The sequence below is a fragment of the Xylocopa sonorina genome, chromosome 4 (genome assembly GCF_050948175.1).
Source record: "Xylocopa sonorina isolate GNS202 chromosome 4, iyXylSono1_principal, whole genome shotgun sequence".
NCBI lineage: Eukaryota > Metazoa > Arthropoda > Insecta > Hymenoptera > Apidae > Xylocopa > Xylocopa sonorina.
Window position 1 is genome coordinate 1785075 of NC_135196.1, and position 15581 is coordinate 1800655.

The window sequence follows — 15581 nt, forward strand, 5'->3', positions numbered from 1 at the left end:
TATTATTATTATTATTATTATTATTATTATTATTGTTATTATTATTATTATTATTATTATTTGACAAAAGATGCGTAGAAGGTAGACTGTATATACAATAGAACAACAGGTTCGTATTATTGATGATGCTGAGACAGCTGAGCTGAGACTAATAAATGTGACTTTGTAATAAATTAAAGCGTAGTTCGGTGCACTTCAGACCCTATTGTCTTTGCTGGATTTTCCACGTGTAACAAATTCACAATAGAGCCGTTTAGCTTTTTAAGCGTAACTTAATGCAAAAGCCACTTGTAATATTTGTTCTGCTTAAGTATTGATTTTATACACATTCATTTCGTTACAGTTACATTTTATTTGTAATTTTTCTAAGAGGTAATTGATATTCCAATCGCTTCGAACTTGTACTGAGAAAGATAAAGAACTATGTTTTTAAATTTATATCTTGTATTATTTAATACAGCATGCAATACTAGAACCTTTTTCTTTCTATAGATACACAAGAATTATAAAGGTATTAACGAAAAGATTCTGTACTTTCTGTACTTTATGCACAGTACCGACAGTATATAATATTAAAATTATATGAAACTAGTTTAATTTAATCTTTTGTATATTCATATACAGTTATTTATATTATTTATTTAAGGAGTAATTTTTCATCAAATTTAATTTAATAGAATGTAATATTAGTTATATAAATATGTAAATGTTTAAACGGTATATAAATTATTACCGTGAACTTTGAAATAATTTTAGTTGGTATTTAGAGTAGCCGTTCGAAAGGCGCGAGACTGACAGTACGGAGGGTAACATGGCTTTGTTTTCATCGTGAATGATGTTCTGTGTCGCTTAGAGTGTGTGGTCAACTGATTTCTATTAATACGCTTAATTAAATTAATGAAAGCATGGCACGCGTTTAAGTGGGTTACTATTTTATTCATCAACCTAGATGGACATGTCATTTTCTGTTAACGTACGAACAAAGTGAAAGCTATGGCTGGTGCTGTACAGGAGGTTAGGGACCCTCTGTCTGTAGACAATAAAGGTAACAATCCCTTTTCAATAATTAATTTCATTGAAAGAAGAACCTACCTATACTTGACTTTTAAATATCTAAATCTGAATCTGTTGCGTAAAATTAATACCCGAGATGAACCGAGATAACCGTTTTAACGAGCACAAATTGTGTCACTAGTAGTTGCACGTAAAAATATATACACGTCATCGACAGTCAAGTTGGAGTGCATAAATTCTCGTAGAATCTCGTATTTTAAACGATATGACATCTTTGTCAGAAGAATATTATAATATAAAATGTTCATCTATTATTTTAGGATATGTTACCGCAAAAACGTCGATATCTTACGAAGAAATCGCTAATAAACTTTTGAACGAAAAGCTTTTGTTAACGGCCTTGGAGTTACATGCAGAATTATGCGAAGCTGGAAAAGAATTATCTATTTTGAAAGAGTTCTTCTCGAATCCAAGTCATTTTGAGAGTCAAAATATTAAACCAGAACCGTATACTCCTATGCGTATGTACAATGTTATAGGACTTATTTATTCTGTCATAGAAATTTATTAACAATGAAAATAATATAATTAAGGAATAGTTAAAACTTGTACCAGCTCAAAAGTGCAGTGTAACTTGGATGGTACAAATTAATTTTTATCACTGTATTAATCGAAACAGATCAAAAAGTATAAAATTCCTGGAAGGACCATATTAGAACATATATATTTCATGCCTTTTTTTATTTTATGCAAGTATATAATGATGAGATATCGCAGAAATTATACATATAAATATTAATTTATTAGCTAGGTCCTCTAGTCAGGCTACTTTAGATTCGCTTGACATGACAAGATATTCAGAAGATGGGGCAGGGGTCGATGAAAGAGTAGCAATCTTAGAATTTGAACTGAGGAAGGCCAGGGAAAGTATTTCTGCGCTCAGAGCAAATCTAACTGTAGTAACAGGTTTCTTGCGCTTTAATTATTGTAACTTGATAATGGAAGTTATGATATATAATATAAATGAATATGTCTTTTTTAACATTTTAGAGTCAGAAGGCACCACACCTGATAAATGTTCTGATAAGCATTTAATTAGCGAATCACCCATAAAACCTCATGAACAAAGAGCTCTAAATTTTCTTGTCAATGAATATTTACTAGCATGTTCTTACAAACTAACATCGATCACATTTAGCGATGAAAATGAGAATCAAGATTTTGAGGATTGGCAGGATGTGGGATTAAATATCTCAAAACCAGCAGAATTGTTACATATTTATAGGGATTATATGAGAGCAAATGGATATGATAAATCATCTTCCGTAAGTGTCGGCGTGCAAACAGATTTATGCGATTTAGAATTGGAGGCAGAATTAGACAAGGACGAATTTAAAGAAATGGTATGTAAAAATTACATGCACAGTAATGCGCCGCTTAATGTCAAAAATATATTTTGGAAAATGCATCGTCCGCCGGCGAGCGCCATAAGATACGACCAGGTGTAATATAACGCGCAACGCAATATGAACTACAATGTAACCTCGTGTATTAGACCTTTCGTCGAACTTGCACGTGCCACGTCACACGAACGAATTGTATTGCATAGCATATTGCAATTATTCGTTCAGACATGCCTATCAAGTGTACTTACATCAGTCTGAACAATCTACTATATAGACACCATTTAAATTACGTGTTATCATTGCCATTACCAATACCACTCATATAGGCAAACGAAATTTACATACACTTTTCAAATAAAATAAAGAGATAAAACACTTAGGAGCAACACCCGGATATAAAATATTTTAACATTTTGTGAACCGACAATGTTTCTAATAGTTTTTATACAATGAATTTCTTACAAAAATCACAGTATAGAGATAGTTTTTCCTTTTTCTCTTTTCCATATAAATAAATACATTGCTATATTGCATTATAAATTCACGATAATATCCATGTCATTAGGTAATGGAGTCCATCGCACATGCGATTTATCCTTAACCAAAACGTCGTTAAGTGACGCATTACTGCATTTGAAACTTATATATGATCCTAGTCAGGAGGATTTGTTACAGATATGGTATTATTATAATATAGGTGAAAAAAGTGGAAGAACTTAAACAACAAGCTGCCCTATTAGAACAGGAAAAATTAGATTTGCAACAGATTATTGCTACAAATGAAAATTTATCAGAAAATCCAATTAAGGTATGATCATTAAAATGATACATACATGTGCGTATATAAAAGAAATTATTTTGTAGATTTCAATAATTGACATATTTTTTATGTAGCAAGGTAGTACTGGAACAATACAAACAATAAATTCAAATTCTACTACCCCAGATAAGTTTGAACTTCTCGAAACTCCAGCACGCGATGCATCGACCGTCACTCAAGAACCTGAAGAAGATGACAGTGTTTCTGTTGTTGTTAGTCTTGGTGAAACAGATCCTGGGGATAAGGAATGGACTAGAATTCAGTTACCCAGGGTAGATGTTACAGAAGGATCGTCTATCCTTCCGAATCCACCATCGAGGTATTGTATTTATTGAGAATATAGTGCATATCCTTCTTGGAAAAAAAATCTTGTATAGAAAATAAAAATAAATTGCGCTGCATAGGAAGGAATCTGTTTATTCAGTAATAAAATGTGTATATTGGTCAATGGGAAAAAGATAATAGTAATGAATTTTATGTTATAAAGTTAAGTTTATTATACAGGGTGATTGGTAACTGGCGGTATAACTGAAAGGGGGGTAATTTTACATGAAAAAATAAGTCAAAAATATAGAATAACAATTTTTCATCTGAGGCTTTGTTTTCGAGAAAATCGACTTTAAATTTTCACCGGGTACGGGTACAATTGATCATGTCTCGTTCAAATAGATCTCACTGTAAATCGTTGTCTTGATGGGACATGTAAATTACGAACACGTAATGAAATAGAATGTTTGAAACAAAGTTTGAAGTTTGTAACAAAGTTTATTCTTACAGAAACTGCTGAAAATGTTGCCCATCCTGCCAAAAACATAATTCTGCCCTTCTGATTAAATTTCTATGAACGCTCTCTAAGGTATTTGGTTGTATTAATGTATGGCTACAATAATCTTTTCTTTCGATTGCTCGCAACTTGTGATTTCTTCAGAATACACAGTTGATTTAATATGACTCCAAAAGTGAAAGTCAAGCGGAGTTAAGTCAGGAGAGCATGGTGGCCAAGCTATTGTTGCAGCACGACCAATCCAATCTTAGTAATGTTGGTTCAAAAAATCTCACGGCTAGGAAAACATTTCCGTGATATTGGAAGTGTTTGTCAACATAATCTAAATCGAGACAATGATCTGCAGTGAGATCTATTATATCGAGACGTGATCAAGTGTACCCGTACCCGGCGAAAATTCAAAGTAGATTTTCTCGAAAACAAAGCCTCAAATGAAAAATTGTTATTCTATATTTTCGACTTGTTTTTTCATGTAGAATTACCCCCCTTTTGATTGTATGACCAGTTACTGATCACCCTGTATAACAACAGTATACAACAACAGTTGAGAAACATTTAAATGGGTATTTCAGAACCAATACCTTAGAGCAACGTAATTGAATGAATAAATAATTTTTCTATTACTATATATATTTGTGTCATTTTATGTTATTATATGTAGTGAAATTGTATCCTGATATCTTAGTATAGGTTTTTAGTGGTTTCTAGTTAATTCTGATTTACATTGCTATGTACAAAAACGTTCACTGATGCTGATTTTTGCATGGACAAGTTCTTTTTGTAAAATGCAGTTTAAAAATGGAAGATAAATATTAATATTTTTGAATAAATACTTTTTATAAAATATTATTGGAATACATAGAAGAAATATATTTTTTTCCAGACATTTGCCATTGAAGTTCAAAATGGAAGTAATAGCGCATTGTTTAGTAAATGTGCCAAGTTCAATAATTTCTACGGTGGAAGATGTTTTCAAGAACGGAGTTACACGTGATACTATCGTACAAATATTAGCTCAAACGTTACCCCGTATTGTACCTAATATTATCCTAAATAAACGCGAAGAAGTAATACCATTAATATTAAGTGCGATTCGACTTCATAAAGACTGTGCAGAGAGGGAAAAACTGTTACAACTGCTATTCAATCTGAAGAAGAGACCACAGGAAGATGAAAGACAACTGATATTAGCTGGTTAATGCATAATTATTACGATTGGTGTAACTGATGTACTTTAAATTGAATAATTTGTTTACCTGGCACTTTTAATGGTAGGTTTCGTTGCTATGGCAAAACTTGAAGATGAACCAATGGAAGGTGAAGAGATACTGACCATTTGTTGGGAACAAAGTCAGCACAAGTACCCTGAAAAAAGATTGTTAGCTGTTGAGTGCTGTTCCGTGTTAGCTCCATATATGTCACTTGGCATAAGAAATTCTTTAATGCTTTCTATGCTCCAACAAATGTTACTTGAGGATAAAGATCCCATAGTTAGAGCTAGCGTGATAAAAAGTCTTGCATTGCTGATTGCTTTAATGGATGATCCTGATAAATACTTTCAGGTACTAAATACAATATAAATATAAATAGTGACACTCTTCATTTCACATGGCATAACATCTATTACATGTACATAAGGTGGTACAAAGTTAAAAAATAAAATTTTTGTATTTGAGACTTCGTTTCGAAGAGAAATAATTTTTGCTAACTATTTTAGAAATCAAGTTAACAGATCTTTGTTTTTCTACTAGTTTTTCAAGGAAAAGAAAGCAAAAATATCTAAGCAAAGCGATATACATTTTTAATACTATATCACTAAAATTATTTGTAAGTGTTACATTTTAAAGATTAAACAATTTTTTTCAGTGCGAAGAATTGGCATTGACAGCACTCCACGATACATCACCAATCGTTGTTGAAGTCGCATCGTCTACGCTTTTGCCGGTCTTAGGTCAGTGGGCACTCACGCTCAAAAGATTGCAGACACATTTATTACCCCGTATAATATCTAAAGTAAAGAGTCACTTGAAGTCGGGACATTCACCTAACAAAGATCACATAGACGAAGGAAGAATAGTATCATCAATTGGTGTATTACAACATTTACTTCCGCATATGGTTGTCTGCATAGCAGACACCGATTCGGTTAAAGCTTACATTGAACACGGAGTATCGTCTAATTTACGTGAGTACACATACACATAATATGAATTTGTAGATAAAGTATTTGTAAACAATCGTAATGTTATTTAACATTTTTACTCGTATGTTATCGTGTAGCCGATGTGTTCCTGAACTTGTGTCACTCGAATATCGTTAATCCAAGAGTATTTTATGATGGCGACATAGACGTAGGCGCTCTACTAAACGCGTTTTTCACGAACACGTGGGAAAATGATTTATGGCCAGAATTAGAGTGGTTTACAAATAAATTGTACTTAATCTTCCTTTTCTTTTTCAATATTTATCGAATATTTTTGACACTTTTCTGTACTTTTTGTGTACTCACCTGCGATTAACTCTCTTCTTGCAGAGCGTTGGATATTTTGGAAATGGTTAAATCCGTTGAAATTGTACAAGAAACCATTTTAAATGCTCTTCTGACCTATATTCATTCATTATGCTTCGGTTTTGGACGATACATCACACAAACGCGGGTAAATAGCTTTAGTTGCACTTCACGCTTAAACCTGCTTAAACTGAGAATATCGTGTGTCTTTTAGATTCAACCAATATTCGCATCTGAAGTAACTGAACTTGAGAAACAATTAACGACATTGTCAATGCATAAAAAAAGTATGAATTTAACGTTAATTCCGGCATATTTAATTATATTGTCTACTTTAAATGGTACAGATGTTTCTAAGTGTTTAAAAGAGTTCCTTGTTGCGTTATCAATGAGCGGTACCAGTATTACTAGTTTACAGGTCGCAATCGTTGTGTTGTGCGCTCAAGAATGTACGCAAGAGTACGTTCTTAGTGGTTTGTGGGATGGTTAGTTCCACTGATATTTTTCAGTACTTGTTGTTGTTGTTTTTCTTTGTTTATCAAAATTATAAATTTTTATTATTTAAAATTATTATATCTCCCTCCCTTTTTATAGGGGTAGTGCATCAAAGACCGATCGTAAGATGCGCAACCGCGACACTATTTGGCTACGTAATAGCTCACGTTTCCGATCAGTTAGTAAGTGCTAAGGTAGTTCCTGCAATTGTAACACTCGTTAGCGATCCCGATATGTAAGATATCTTCGCAAATATTTCATTTATATTTCAAACTTTATTCAGAATTCAAGGATCTACCGATTGAGTTGTCCGTTTTGAAATAACACGTACAACTCGATTATAGCCAAAAGCGCCAGGGTAGATCGTTCAAGGACACTTTCTGTCGCAGTGTGCTTCGGGGATTGTTGGCAGATTTCTGCCAACATACATCTGTACACAATGTAAACATATAGAGCGCATCGATGCTGACAAATTTCTGATTCCCCAAACGCGCAAAAGTAGAAAATGACCTTGACCTTGTCTATATTATCGGTGCCCATTGCTATAGTTTAATTAATACAGTCACCTTTCACTTTTAGTACTGTTCGATCTGCTGCAATTCCTTCGCTTGGCCGTTTAATAACGGAATGTAAAGTAAGAGAGATGCGCGATAAGGCACGTTTAACTTTAGAAACTATTGCTAAAGAACCTCAGGGTGTACCGGCTACGTTGGCACTCCCTTTAGTTTCGACGATGGCGTTTATCGCTCCAAATTGTCCCCAAAATTACATAGAAGATGGTGAGATTTTATCTAAGTATTTATTTTCTATATCATTAACTCTTCTAACTTGCATAAGATTTTTATTTTGTACAGTTATAGCTACACAATTAATGGGAATAACTTCATCCGCGTTACAACAAGGTCGCAAAATCGATCTTCTTGTCGCTTTAGTCGAGGCGTATTCTGTCTTAGTGTATTGCCCGCTAAGTAATCAGTGTGTTTCCGGCGTGTTGCTACCGGGACTGAGATGTCTCGAACAGTTGGTCAATCAATATTTACCTCAACAGAAAGAAGCTGTTCGATCACTCTTAAGAGAAACAGAATCTCGACAAGATCTAACAAAACCAATGGAAAGGTAAATGTATAAAACGATAAGTTTCACTTGGCTTAGTGGTCCTGACTAGCGTTTTGCAATACATATATAAGAGGGAAATAAATTAAAGTCACTGAAATCATCTGTAAAATGGTTGTGGTGGATAGCTAGAGCTCTACAAAGCGTGTAAACTATTTTATGTCGGCTCGATTCCTTGATTCTACGCGTTTAACAATTCTCTAATGATATGGCACACCATACGGCTTCCTTTATTTTACGATCAAATATTCTTTTGCATCGCTGTGAATGTGATGGAACCAGTGTTTGACGATAGCTACTTGGACTAACGAACAATAAATAAATAAACTTGGCTTAATCGATTTCACGAATTGCGATCAACGAAGCAGAACATTAGTAAATAATGAATGAATTTTCTCTATAGCCAACCTTAAAATATAGCTGGTATACGTATTCGTTTAAAAATATTATCTTCTCAGTTGCACAGCGATTAGAAAATGAAGCTTTATCGTAATGATTGAATGTCTGATAAATGACAGGTTAATAAATTCTTCATAATCGGATAGTACCTAACACTGGATAGAATGCATAGCGTAGTTGAAGTCTGTGTAAGAGATAAAATTATGTACAACTTGTAGAGCTCTCTGAATGCCTTGAAAACTGAAAAATTAAATAGAAAAAATCATTAAAAATTATTACTTATTGTTGTTTCTTCAGGTCTTTATCAATGAGCTCTGGTATTTCGTTATCAATGCCTACGGTGAATGTAGGACAAGGTGTAGAAGACATGAGACAAAGAGTGAGCAAAATGTTTCACCAAAAGACTAGTTCACCAAGTATGTCTAATATTTTCCGAAAGAAATAGGATTTCATTTTGCCGAATTTTCGATAGGACAACAATCTGTTTTTATCTTTTGTAAAACATTATATTCTTGCCTTTTTAAAAATTGTTTTTAAATATTGTTTGTTCGTTGTATACTTTTCGTACTTAACATTTGAGTTGTAAGTATTAGGCAATTAACGGTACAAGTGGTGCATAAAATTTATACAAATTAGAATATAATATTGCGTAAGATAGTAAAGCTGTTACGATCGGGATCTATTAGTGCGAAGACAAATATTATTGAACATCACTATAATGGTGTGCCTTTTAAGATGTAATTTTAAATCATACGATTTATGAAATTCAGCTATTCCCGAAATTAAAATCTACACGATTATACAGCACTAAATAATATGTTAATTTCGATTTTTAACTGCACAATTAAGCGTAATATCAAATAATAAGGTTACTCTAACGCTTTATATCATTATTTCTTTTAAGGTGTATTATATAAGAAGTGTTCTCCTTTAAAGTATTATAAAAAGTGTTATTATAGATATAGCTTGTTACTTTATATAATTCTATCAAGTTATAGTATATTTATTAAAATGAATCTCACAATTATCTGTAATGTAGATATTGTTTTTGAATCGTGTAACATCATTGTGCTCTTACTAAAGAAAAGAGAAATTTAAGTACATCCTGCCATAATGTAACTACAATTTAAAGTAAAAGTTCTAAGAGTACACGTGGTATGTCGAAGGGTAATCGGATAGGTACTACACCATTATCTATTCAAAAAATCGGTTGTGATTATTGAGCATTGGATGCCCGCAAAGACAGTTTCGTTTTGTATTACTATTTGATATCACGAAGCAAACAATAATTTTTATTGTTACCTTGTCTAAGGATTTTTGTGTGATACCATAGATCTATTATGATTATCGTACGTGTACATTTGTACTTAAATCAATCGTATAAAATATAAATAGATAATAACGTTCTCTTCACTGTAAGCAAATGAAACGAAATTAATCAAATTTATTTAAAAATAAATTATAATCTTGTAAGAATATTTTATTGTATCCTATATATATATATATATATATTCCCGTACATACATACAGTAGTTACTCGCTCGTTAACACTTCTCCTTCTTGTCTAATTATTATTCTGGTTCCGTTTTTTTTACAACGAACGAATAACTACTGCATATATTGGTATATAATACATATATGTAATTCATGTATGCGTAGATAAATGCACACATATATGCATATACACAGCAATCAATAGTTTTCATTATTATTCGATCATTATCACGATCAACATATCATCACTATTAATTTCACATACACATACATATACATACGCGTGTATATGCGTTTAAGTTTATTAAATATTAAATACTGTAGCATATATTATTACCGTGCGAAGAATAAATGTTATAATATATTTATTCTCTAAATGCATTGTTCTAAACGTGGTTTCGGTTTCCTTAGACAGATTAGAAACTTCGGTCACAGATTTGTATGATGCAGATTTTATATGGTCTAACGTCGGTCAACTAGTCGCATACGTGAAACATTTAATAGCCTTTGAATTAATTAAACCGGTACCCTGAGCGATCTAGACAATAGCTCTAAAACTAATTTTTATGCTTTGATGAACAATTTGTTCGCCACGATTCGTAACCTTTCAACTGGGTATAGAAGAAACATGTTCTGTACGCGCGTATTTTCGTTTTGTTTTTTTTTCTTTTACCACTGAACGTTCCAATGGAAGTCGAGTCGCTTAAAAATGTCCAAATCAAGCGAGGTGCGATTAACGTTAATTGATGATCCGTATTGTATTAGAAATAATTGTCCGAACGAAACGATGCAGGGGCAAGAGAGATATGTATCCTTAAACGTACAACTTTTTATGATGGTTATCATAAAAAATAGATTTAAGATTGTATTTTAATAACACTCCACACATTTAAATACCGAATAACTTTACTGTTTTTAAACTGAGAATGTTTGTTGTACGTTTAATAAAATCTGTATGCCTACCTTGTCGCAATATTTTTACACCTAACGGTACTATTTTTAAGTTTATTAAATAGACGGTATATTATAATGGCATGATTCGACTTGTAGATATTATGGATAACGAAAGTAACATGGTTCTTATAATTGAATTTGAAAAATGGATATAATTCTTTATACGAGCAGATAAGATCGCTGAATGTTCGTAACTGCAAGCCATGAAAGAACTAATTTATTGTTTGAGTACAATAATAAATGTCTATATGGGAGGAGCCCAATGAGTTATTGGAACATTTGGAACAAAAGAATAATAAGGGAGGGAAGGAAACGTGCGTGCAAATTGTTCGTCTACACCGAGCCTAGGAGGGGTAGGGAGGAGGCAGTCTGCGTGTATACGTACATGCATATGTCTAAGAAACTTTTAGTGTAACGCTATTTACATGACTTTAAATTCGTGACACTTTGAAGAGACAGGAAAAAGTTTAAATTTGTTGATAGTAAGCTCTACCTCTACGCGAATAACAACATATAAGACAAGTATATGTCTGTAAACGAAACCACTTGGTGGTACTTCTCTTTTATTATGCGTTGCCATTTTCCGGATGAAAGGAAAGTTATACCACAACAATGATATATGCACGAATTGCGTAACAAATAAATGAAAGAAAGGAAAACAATTGTAGTTGTTCCTTTTTTTCTATGTTTTTAAAGACTACATTCTTATATTTGCACTATGGAATCTCGCATCAGAGAACAACACGATATGTAAATAAAAAAAATCTTCATAAATTAAAGAGTTGTTATATCGTAACAAATAGAAAATGAATAAAAGATATGCATATTAATAAATAATAAACAGGTCTCATTATTTTGTCGTTATCTTCTCTTTCGTTCTTAGGCTTTAACGTGCCTTTCAGAAATTGATTTCGTTCGTGCGAAAAGGAGTTCATTTACTTAACGAAGAAACGTAGGTATCCACGCTATACGAATGCCATAGAGAACAATTCATTCAAGCATACAATTTCCTAACGATTACTATGCGTTATCTTCTCGTTCCAGTTCTATTCTCCTTGATTTTCACGAAGGCGGCACTTATTGCTTTGTCAACGACAATAATACTAAATAAAAATGACTATTTCTATTCGTTGATAGGGTTGTAATAGGTTTCATAGCAAGAATAGAACAAATTTATACAGGACTAGCGGATGTCTGATTGAGGAGCGGTCTGCCACGGACACGATGTGTCCTGTATCTTCGATGAGCATGGAACGAATCAATGAAATAGTCTCAAATATTCTTTTTCCTCGTCTCGGAATTCCCAGCAAATATGTGAGCGTATTCTGCCCTCGCTGCAAGTGCGGCTAGCACGAATTCTGTTCAAACGAGAAAAGAGGAAAACATCTTACATAGAAGTAAATCTATATACAGTTAACCCTCTTATAATGCGATTTATTCGTACCGCGTTATATGGAAAACTATAAGAAACTCAGAAGTAAGTGAAATATTGATGACGGTTTGATTTGTTCTGCGTCATATTCTCATAACTTCAAGTTATGAGGCATACCGTTATTAAATACCGTTATTATATTATTAAATATAAATTAACAAAATCATGATATTGTTTAGTACATATATATAAAAGCATTTAATACTGTATGCCATAATCCAATAACACTATATGTACTTTGTCGATACATTAGCTAGGTTCGAATGCATAAAACTTACCAAAATTTACTGTCATATCGGAAGGATCAATTTTTGAATGCTGAAAGATTTTGTCCGACTCTTCCGCTGGTATGTTTAAAGAAAGTTTTAATGCCTTCCTCAGTTCCATTTTATCGATACACGACAACGACTTTGTACCACATACCTATTAATTACGATGCGAGTAATGTTTATAACAAGTATAGAAATAAAGAGATATTTTTTTCTATTACTTACTTCGAATGCCGTTTCAACTTTGTCTAATTCAGAGTTTGCGTTTGTCGTGACTAATACTGTGAATAAATACTCCTCGAAATCCATTTTACTCTTTCCTTGCTGAAACAGTGGATATATCAATAAATGAAGTATTTTATAATAAGGAAGTATACGTTTGTCAATAAATTATTCCATGAAGCATAATAAATGTTACTACTTCAATACTTTCAGTATTATAAAAATTGTGAATATAATTTCTGTAAATATTATCACGATATTAATGACAAGACTGGGGGGCAGATTGTCCCAATTTGGGGATGAGCAACCTTTTTTTGCAACTGGCCAGCTAGAAATTTAAAAAGGTTTCCCGGGTCGCATGTAAGAAACCTACGAACTCTTTATTAACAAAATAAACCTGCTATAAAAAATTACAAAAATAAAACACTCGTTAATAGAAATACTGTTTAAAAAACGGCGAAAGGTACATGTGGGAAAAGATGACTAATTATAATTTTTGAAAATGATAGCATCATTTCGAAAAATTGAGTTAACACGCCTAGGTACGGTTAGGTTGCGGGATACTGTAGAAATTTTTAAAAGTCAAAATGTAAAATCTTCAAAGGGTCGCGGGTTGCTCATCCTTGTTCCATTTGAAATCTAGATGGAATTATACGTGGTAAATGAATAAATATATAACAAGTGATATAATATAGACCCTATCGTGTATTCGGAACAGTTGTTGAGTAGTAGGTTCTTTTTCGTCTATTCTAAGGATCTGCGCGAATTCGTGCAAGTCAACTTCTTCGTTAAATCGCTCCGTTTTCTTCTGAATTAATTCTTCTTCTGTCTTCGCTGCTACCAAACTATCAAAATAAAAAATTTTGTATTATTCGTATTATTAATTTGTGTATGATTATTATCATTATCATTATATTAGCTTATTCTGCATAAGCAATGTTACTGTTTAGACCGTCATAATTTTACACCAAACATCAATGAAAAAAGTAATATTACTTGTAGAATGAGTTGATATTTATCATGATTACGACTAATCCCATCTATATCCAAGCGTTATCCTGACGTTAAACACGTACCCAAGTTTGTTACGAAGTTTATGGGCTTCCACTATGGTGGATGCTCGTGGCATATGTAATTGGTGGGCCTTGCTAATAATTCGACAATCGTCATAGGTATAATCGGATACTGGTATTTGTAATGCCCTAAAAGATATATAGACGCGTTAAAAATATTAAAGATGATAATGTTGCTAAATTTAATTAAATCGCAAGGACACTAGGTGTGTTTTTGAAACATCTTAATCGGACATGATTAGTTTATGACATCGATCAGATGTTAGGCCGAACATTAGAAAGTTAAACAACAACTCGCAGTCTTCTATTTTTTCCTTCCTATTATTTAAATTGTTTCGTTGCACGTATATTGTTAGAAGAACGCTATTTACAAATCTAACAAGCAGTGTCGGCTCGCGTATAAGAACAGTGGAACTACAGCACAGATAATTAGCAGATAACAGCATAGAACACACATGATAATTAGTATGAACCCTCTTAAGCTTAATATCAGTAGCCATTATCCAGCTTATGAAAAAGTTAGAAATGATATTGATTGAAAATACTGAAATAGTTGTGTATGTTTGAGAAAGCATACTCACTCGGCCATAAGACGTCGCACGTTATTCGCATAAAGCTTGGGATCTGTTCTCTCAGCTTCGCTTGGCTTGTAAACAGGTAGGAACTCTATTTCGCAACTGCTATTCAGTTGGGTCAATGTAAGCCACAATAATTTTAACCTGAAATGATAATTAACTTGATTTATGATACTACGATTGGAACAGTCTGAATGAAAATGTTTATTAAAGTAACGTGCTTACGCTCCAGGACCTTCCCATGTCCACGTGACGGTATCCAATTTGTTGGGATACCTGATGCAGACCGGTTGAACAGGGACGCCGGGATAAAATGCACCTGATTTGAAAGTAATGAGGCACGATCGATTTGTACAAGTACCTTCGGGAAAAATCATCACCTGCAAAATGTATATCATTAGTTTAACTGAATATTTTCTTCTCATAAAATCATAACTATCTCTAAATTTATATTACGAACTACTTATTCGCGATAATCTAAATCCACAGTTTCCCAAAGTGTCTGGTTTATAATTAAAAGTTGGAAAATATTTTTCTTATAGCTATGAAATAAAAGTTGAAAATAACATATAATGTTATCTCGTTTATCTAATATATCTGTGTGTTATCATTTATCATAATTAAGAATTCATATTTACTTTAGTGTTTCTAAAAAATGTTCGAACCTAAAAAGTGTTGCGCGATAAGAAAAATCTGGGAAACATTGGTTTTATCGAATCGAAGAATAATACTCTTTTGAAAGAGGATACATGGTACATGCTTTTAGCTTTTTAGATTTTAACTTTTATTTTTTCTCGTTATTGTGTCTTATTAATCGTACCTGTGGCCAATCCTCTTTCGAAGTAGCCCTTTCGATAATTTCCTTGATTGTATTTTGTCGTGAATTTGGATCCTCCCTCCAAACGTAAACTGGTTGCGTATAGTTGATAAGTTCTGTGACCGCAGCATAAATAAAATGCGCATATAAGAAACAGAGAAATGAGTATCCCTTAAATATAATGGTATTAATTATTCCTATGCTA

General features: G+C 32.8%; 2 protein-coding genes across 4 annotated transcripts in view; one reads left to right on the forward strand and one right to left on the reverse strand.

Annotated features, from left to right (window-relative positions):
• Window positions 1-796: 796 nt before the first annotated feature.
• On the forward strand, window positions 797-9633 carry LOC143423302 (RAB11-binding protein RELCH homolog). Of its 2 annotated transcripts, XM_076894530.1 has the most exons (16): window positions 797-1045; window positions 1335-1535; window positions 1822-1980; window positions 2065-2417; window positions 3118-3228; window positions 3315-3559; window positions 4908-5218; window positions 5300-5586; window positions 5891-6209; window positions 6305-6458; window positions 6558-6681; window positions 6748-7018; window positions 7128-7263; window positions 7608-7807; window positions 7883-8144; window positions 8838-9633. In XM_076894530.1, exons 1-16 carry the CDS (start codon window positions 994-996, stop codon window positions 8983-8985), a joined length of 3333 nt encoding a protein of 1110 aa, XP_076750645.1. In that variant the 5' UTR covers window positions 797-993; the 3' UTR covers window positions 8986-9633. The 2 variants fall into 2 exon arrangements, with proteins under 2 accessions (XP_076750645.1, XP_076750646.1); XM_076894531.1 differs by lacking the exon at window positions 797-1045 and having other exon boundaries at window positions 1400-1535; window positions 1826-1980.
• A 2267-nt stretch (window positions 9634-11900) lies between these two features.
• Window positions 11901-15581, reverse strand: part of Lpcat (lysophosphatidylcholine acyltransferase) — a 30485-nt gene continuing 26804 nt past the window's right edge. For both annotated transcript variants that reach the window (XM_076894559.1, XM_076894558.1), the window contains exons 4-11: window positions 15380-15492; window positions 14785-14939; window positions 14566-14703; window positions 13988-14113; window positions 13609-13756; window positions 12915-13013; window positions 12699-12843; window positions 11901-12346 (exon numbers count right to left, since the gene is read on the reverse strand). In XM_076894559.1, coding sequence (XP_076750674.1) covers window positions 12261-12346; window positions 12699-12843; window positions 12915-13013; window positions 13609-13756; window positions 13988-14113; window positions 14566-14703; window positions 14785-14939; window positions 15380-15492 — 1010 coding nt within the window. In that variant the 3' untranslated portion in view covers window positions 11901-12260. The remainder of the gene's footprint in view (window positions 12347-12698; window positions 12844-12914; window positions 13014-13608; window positions 13757-13987; window positions 14114-14565; window positions 14704-14784; window positions 14940-15379; window positions 15493-15581) is intronic.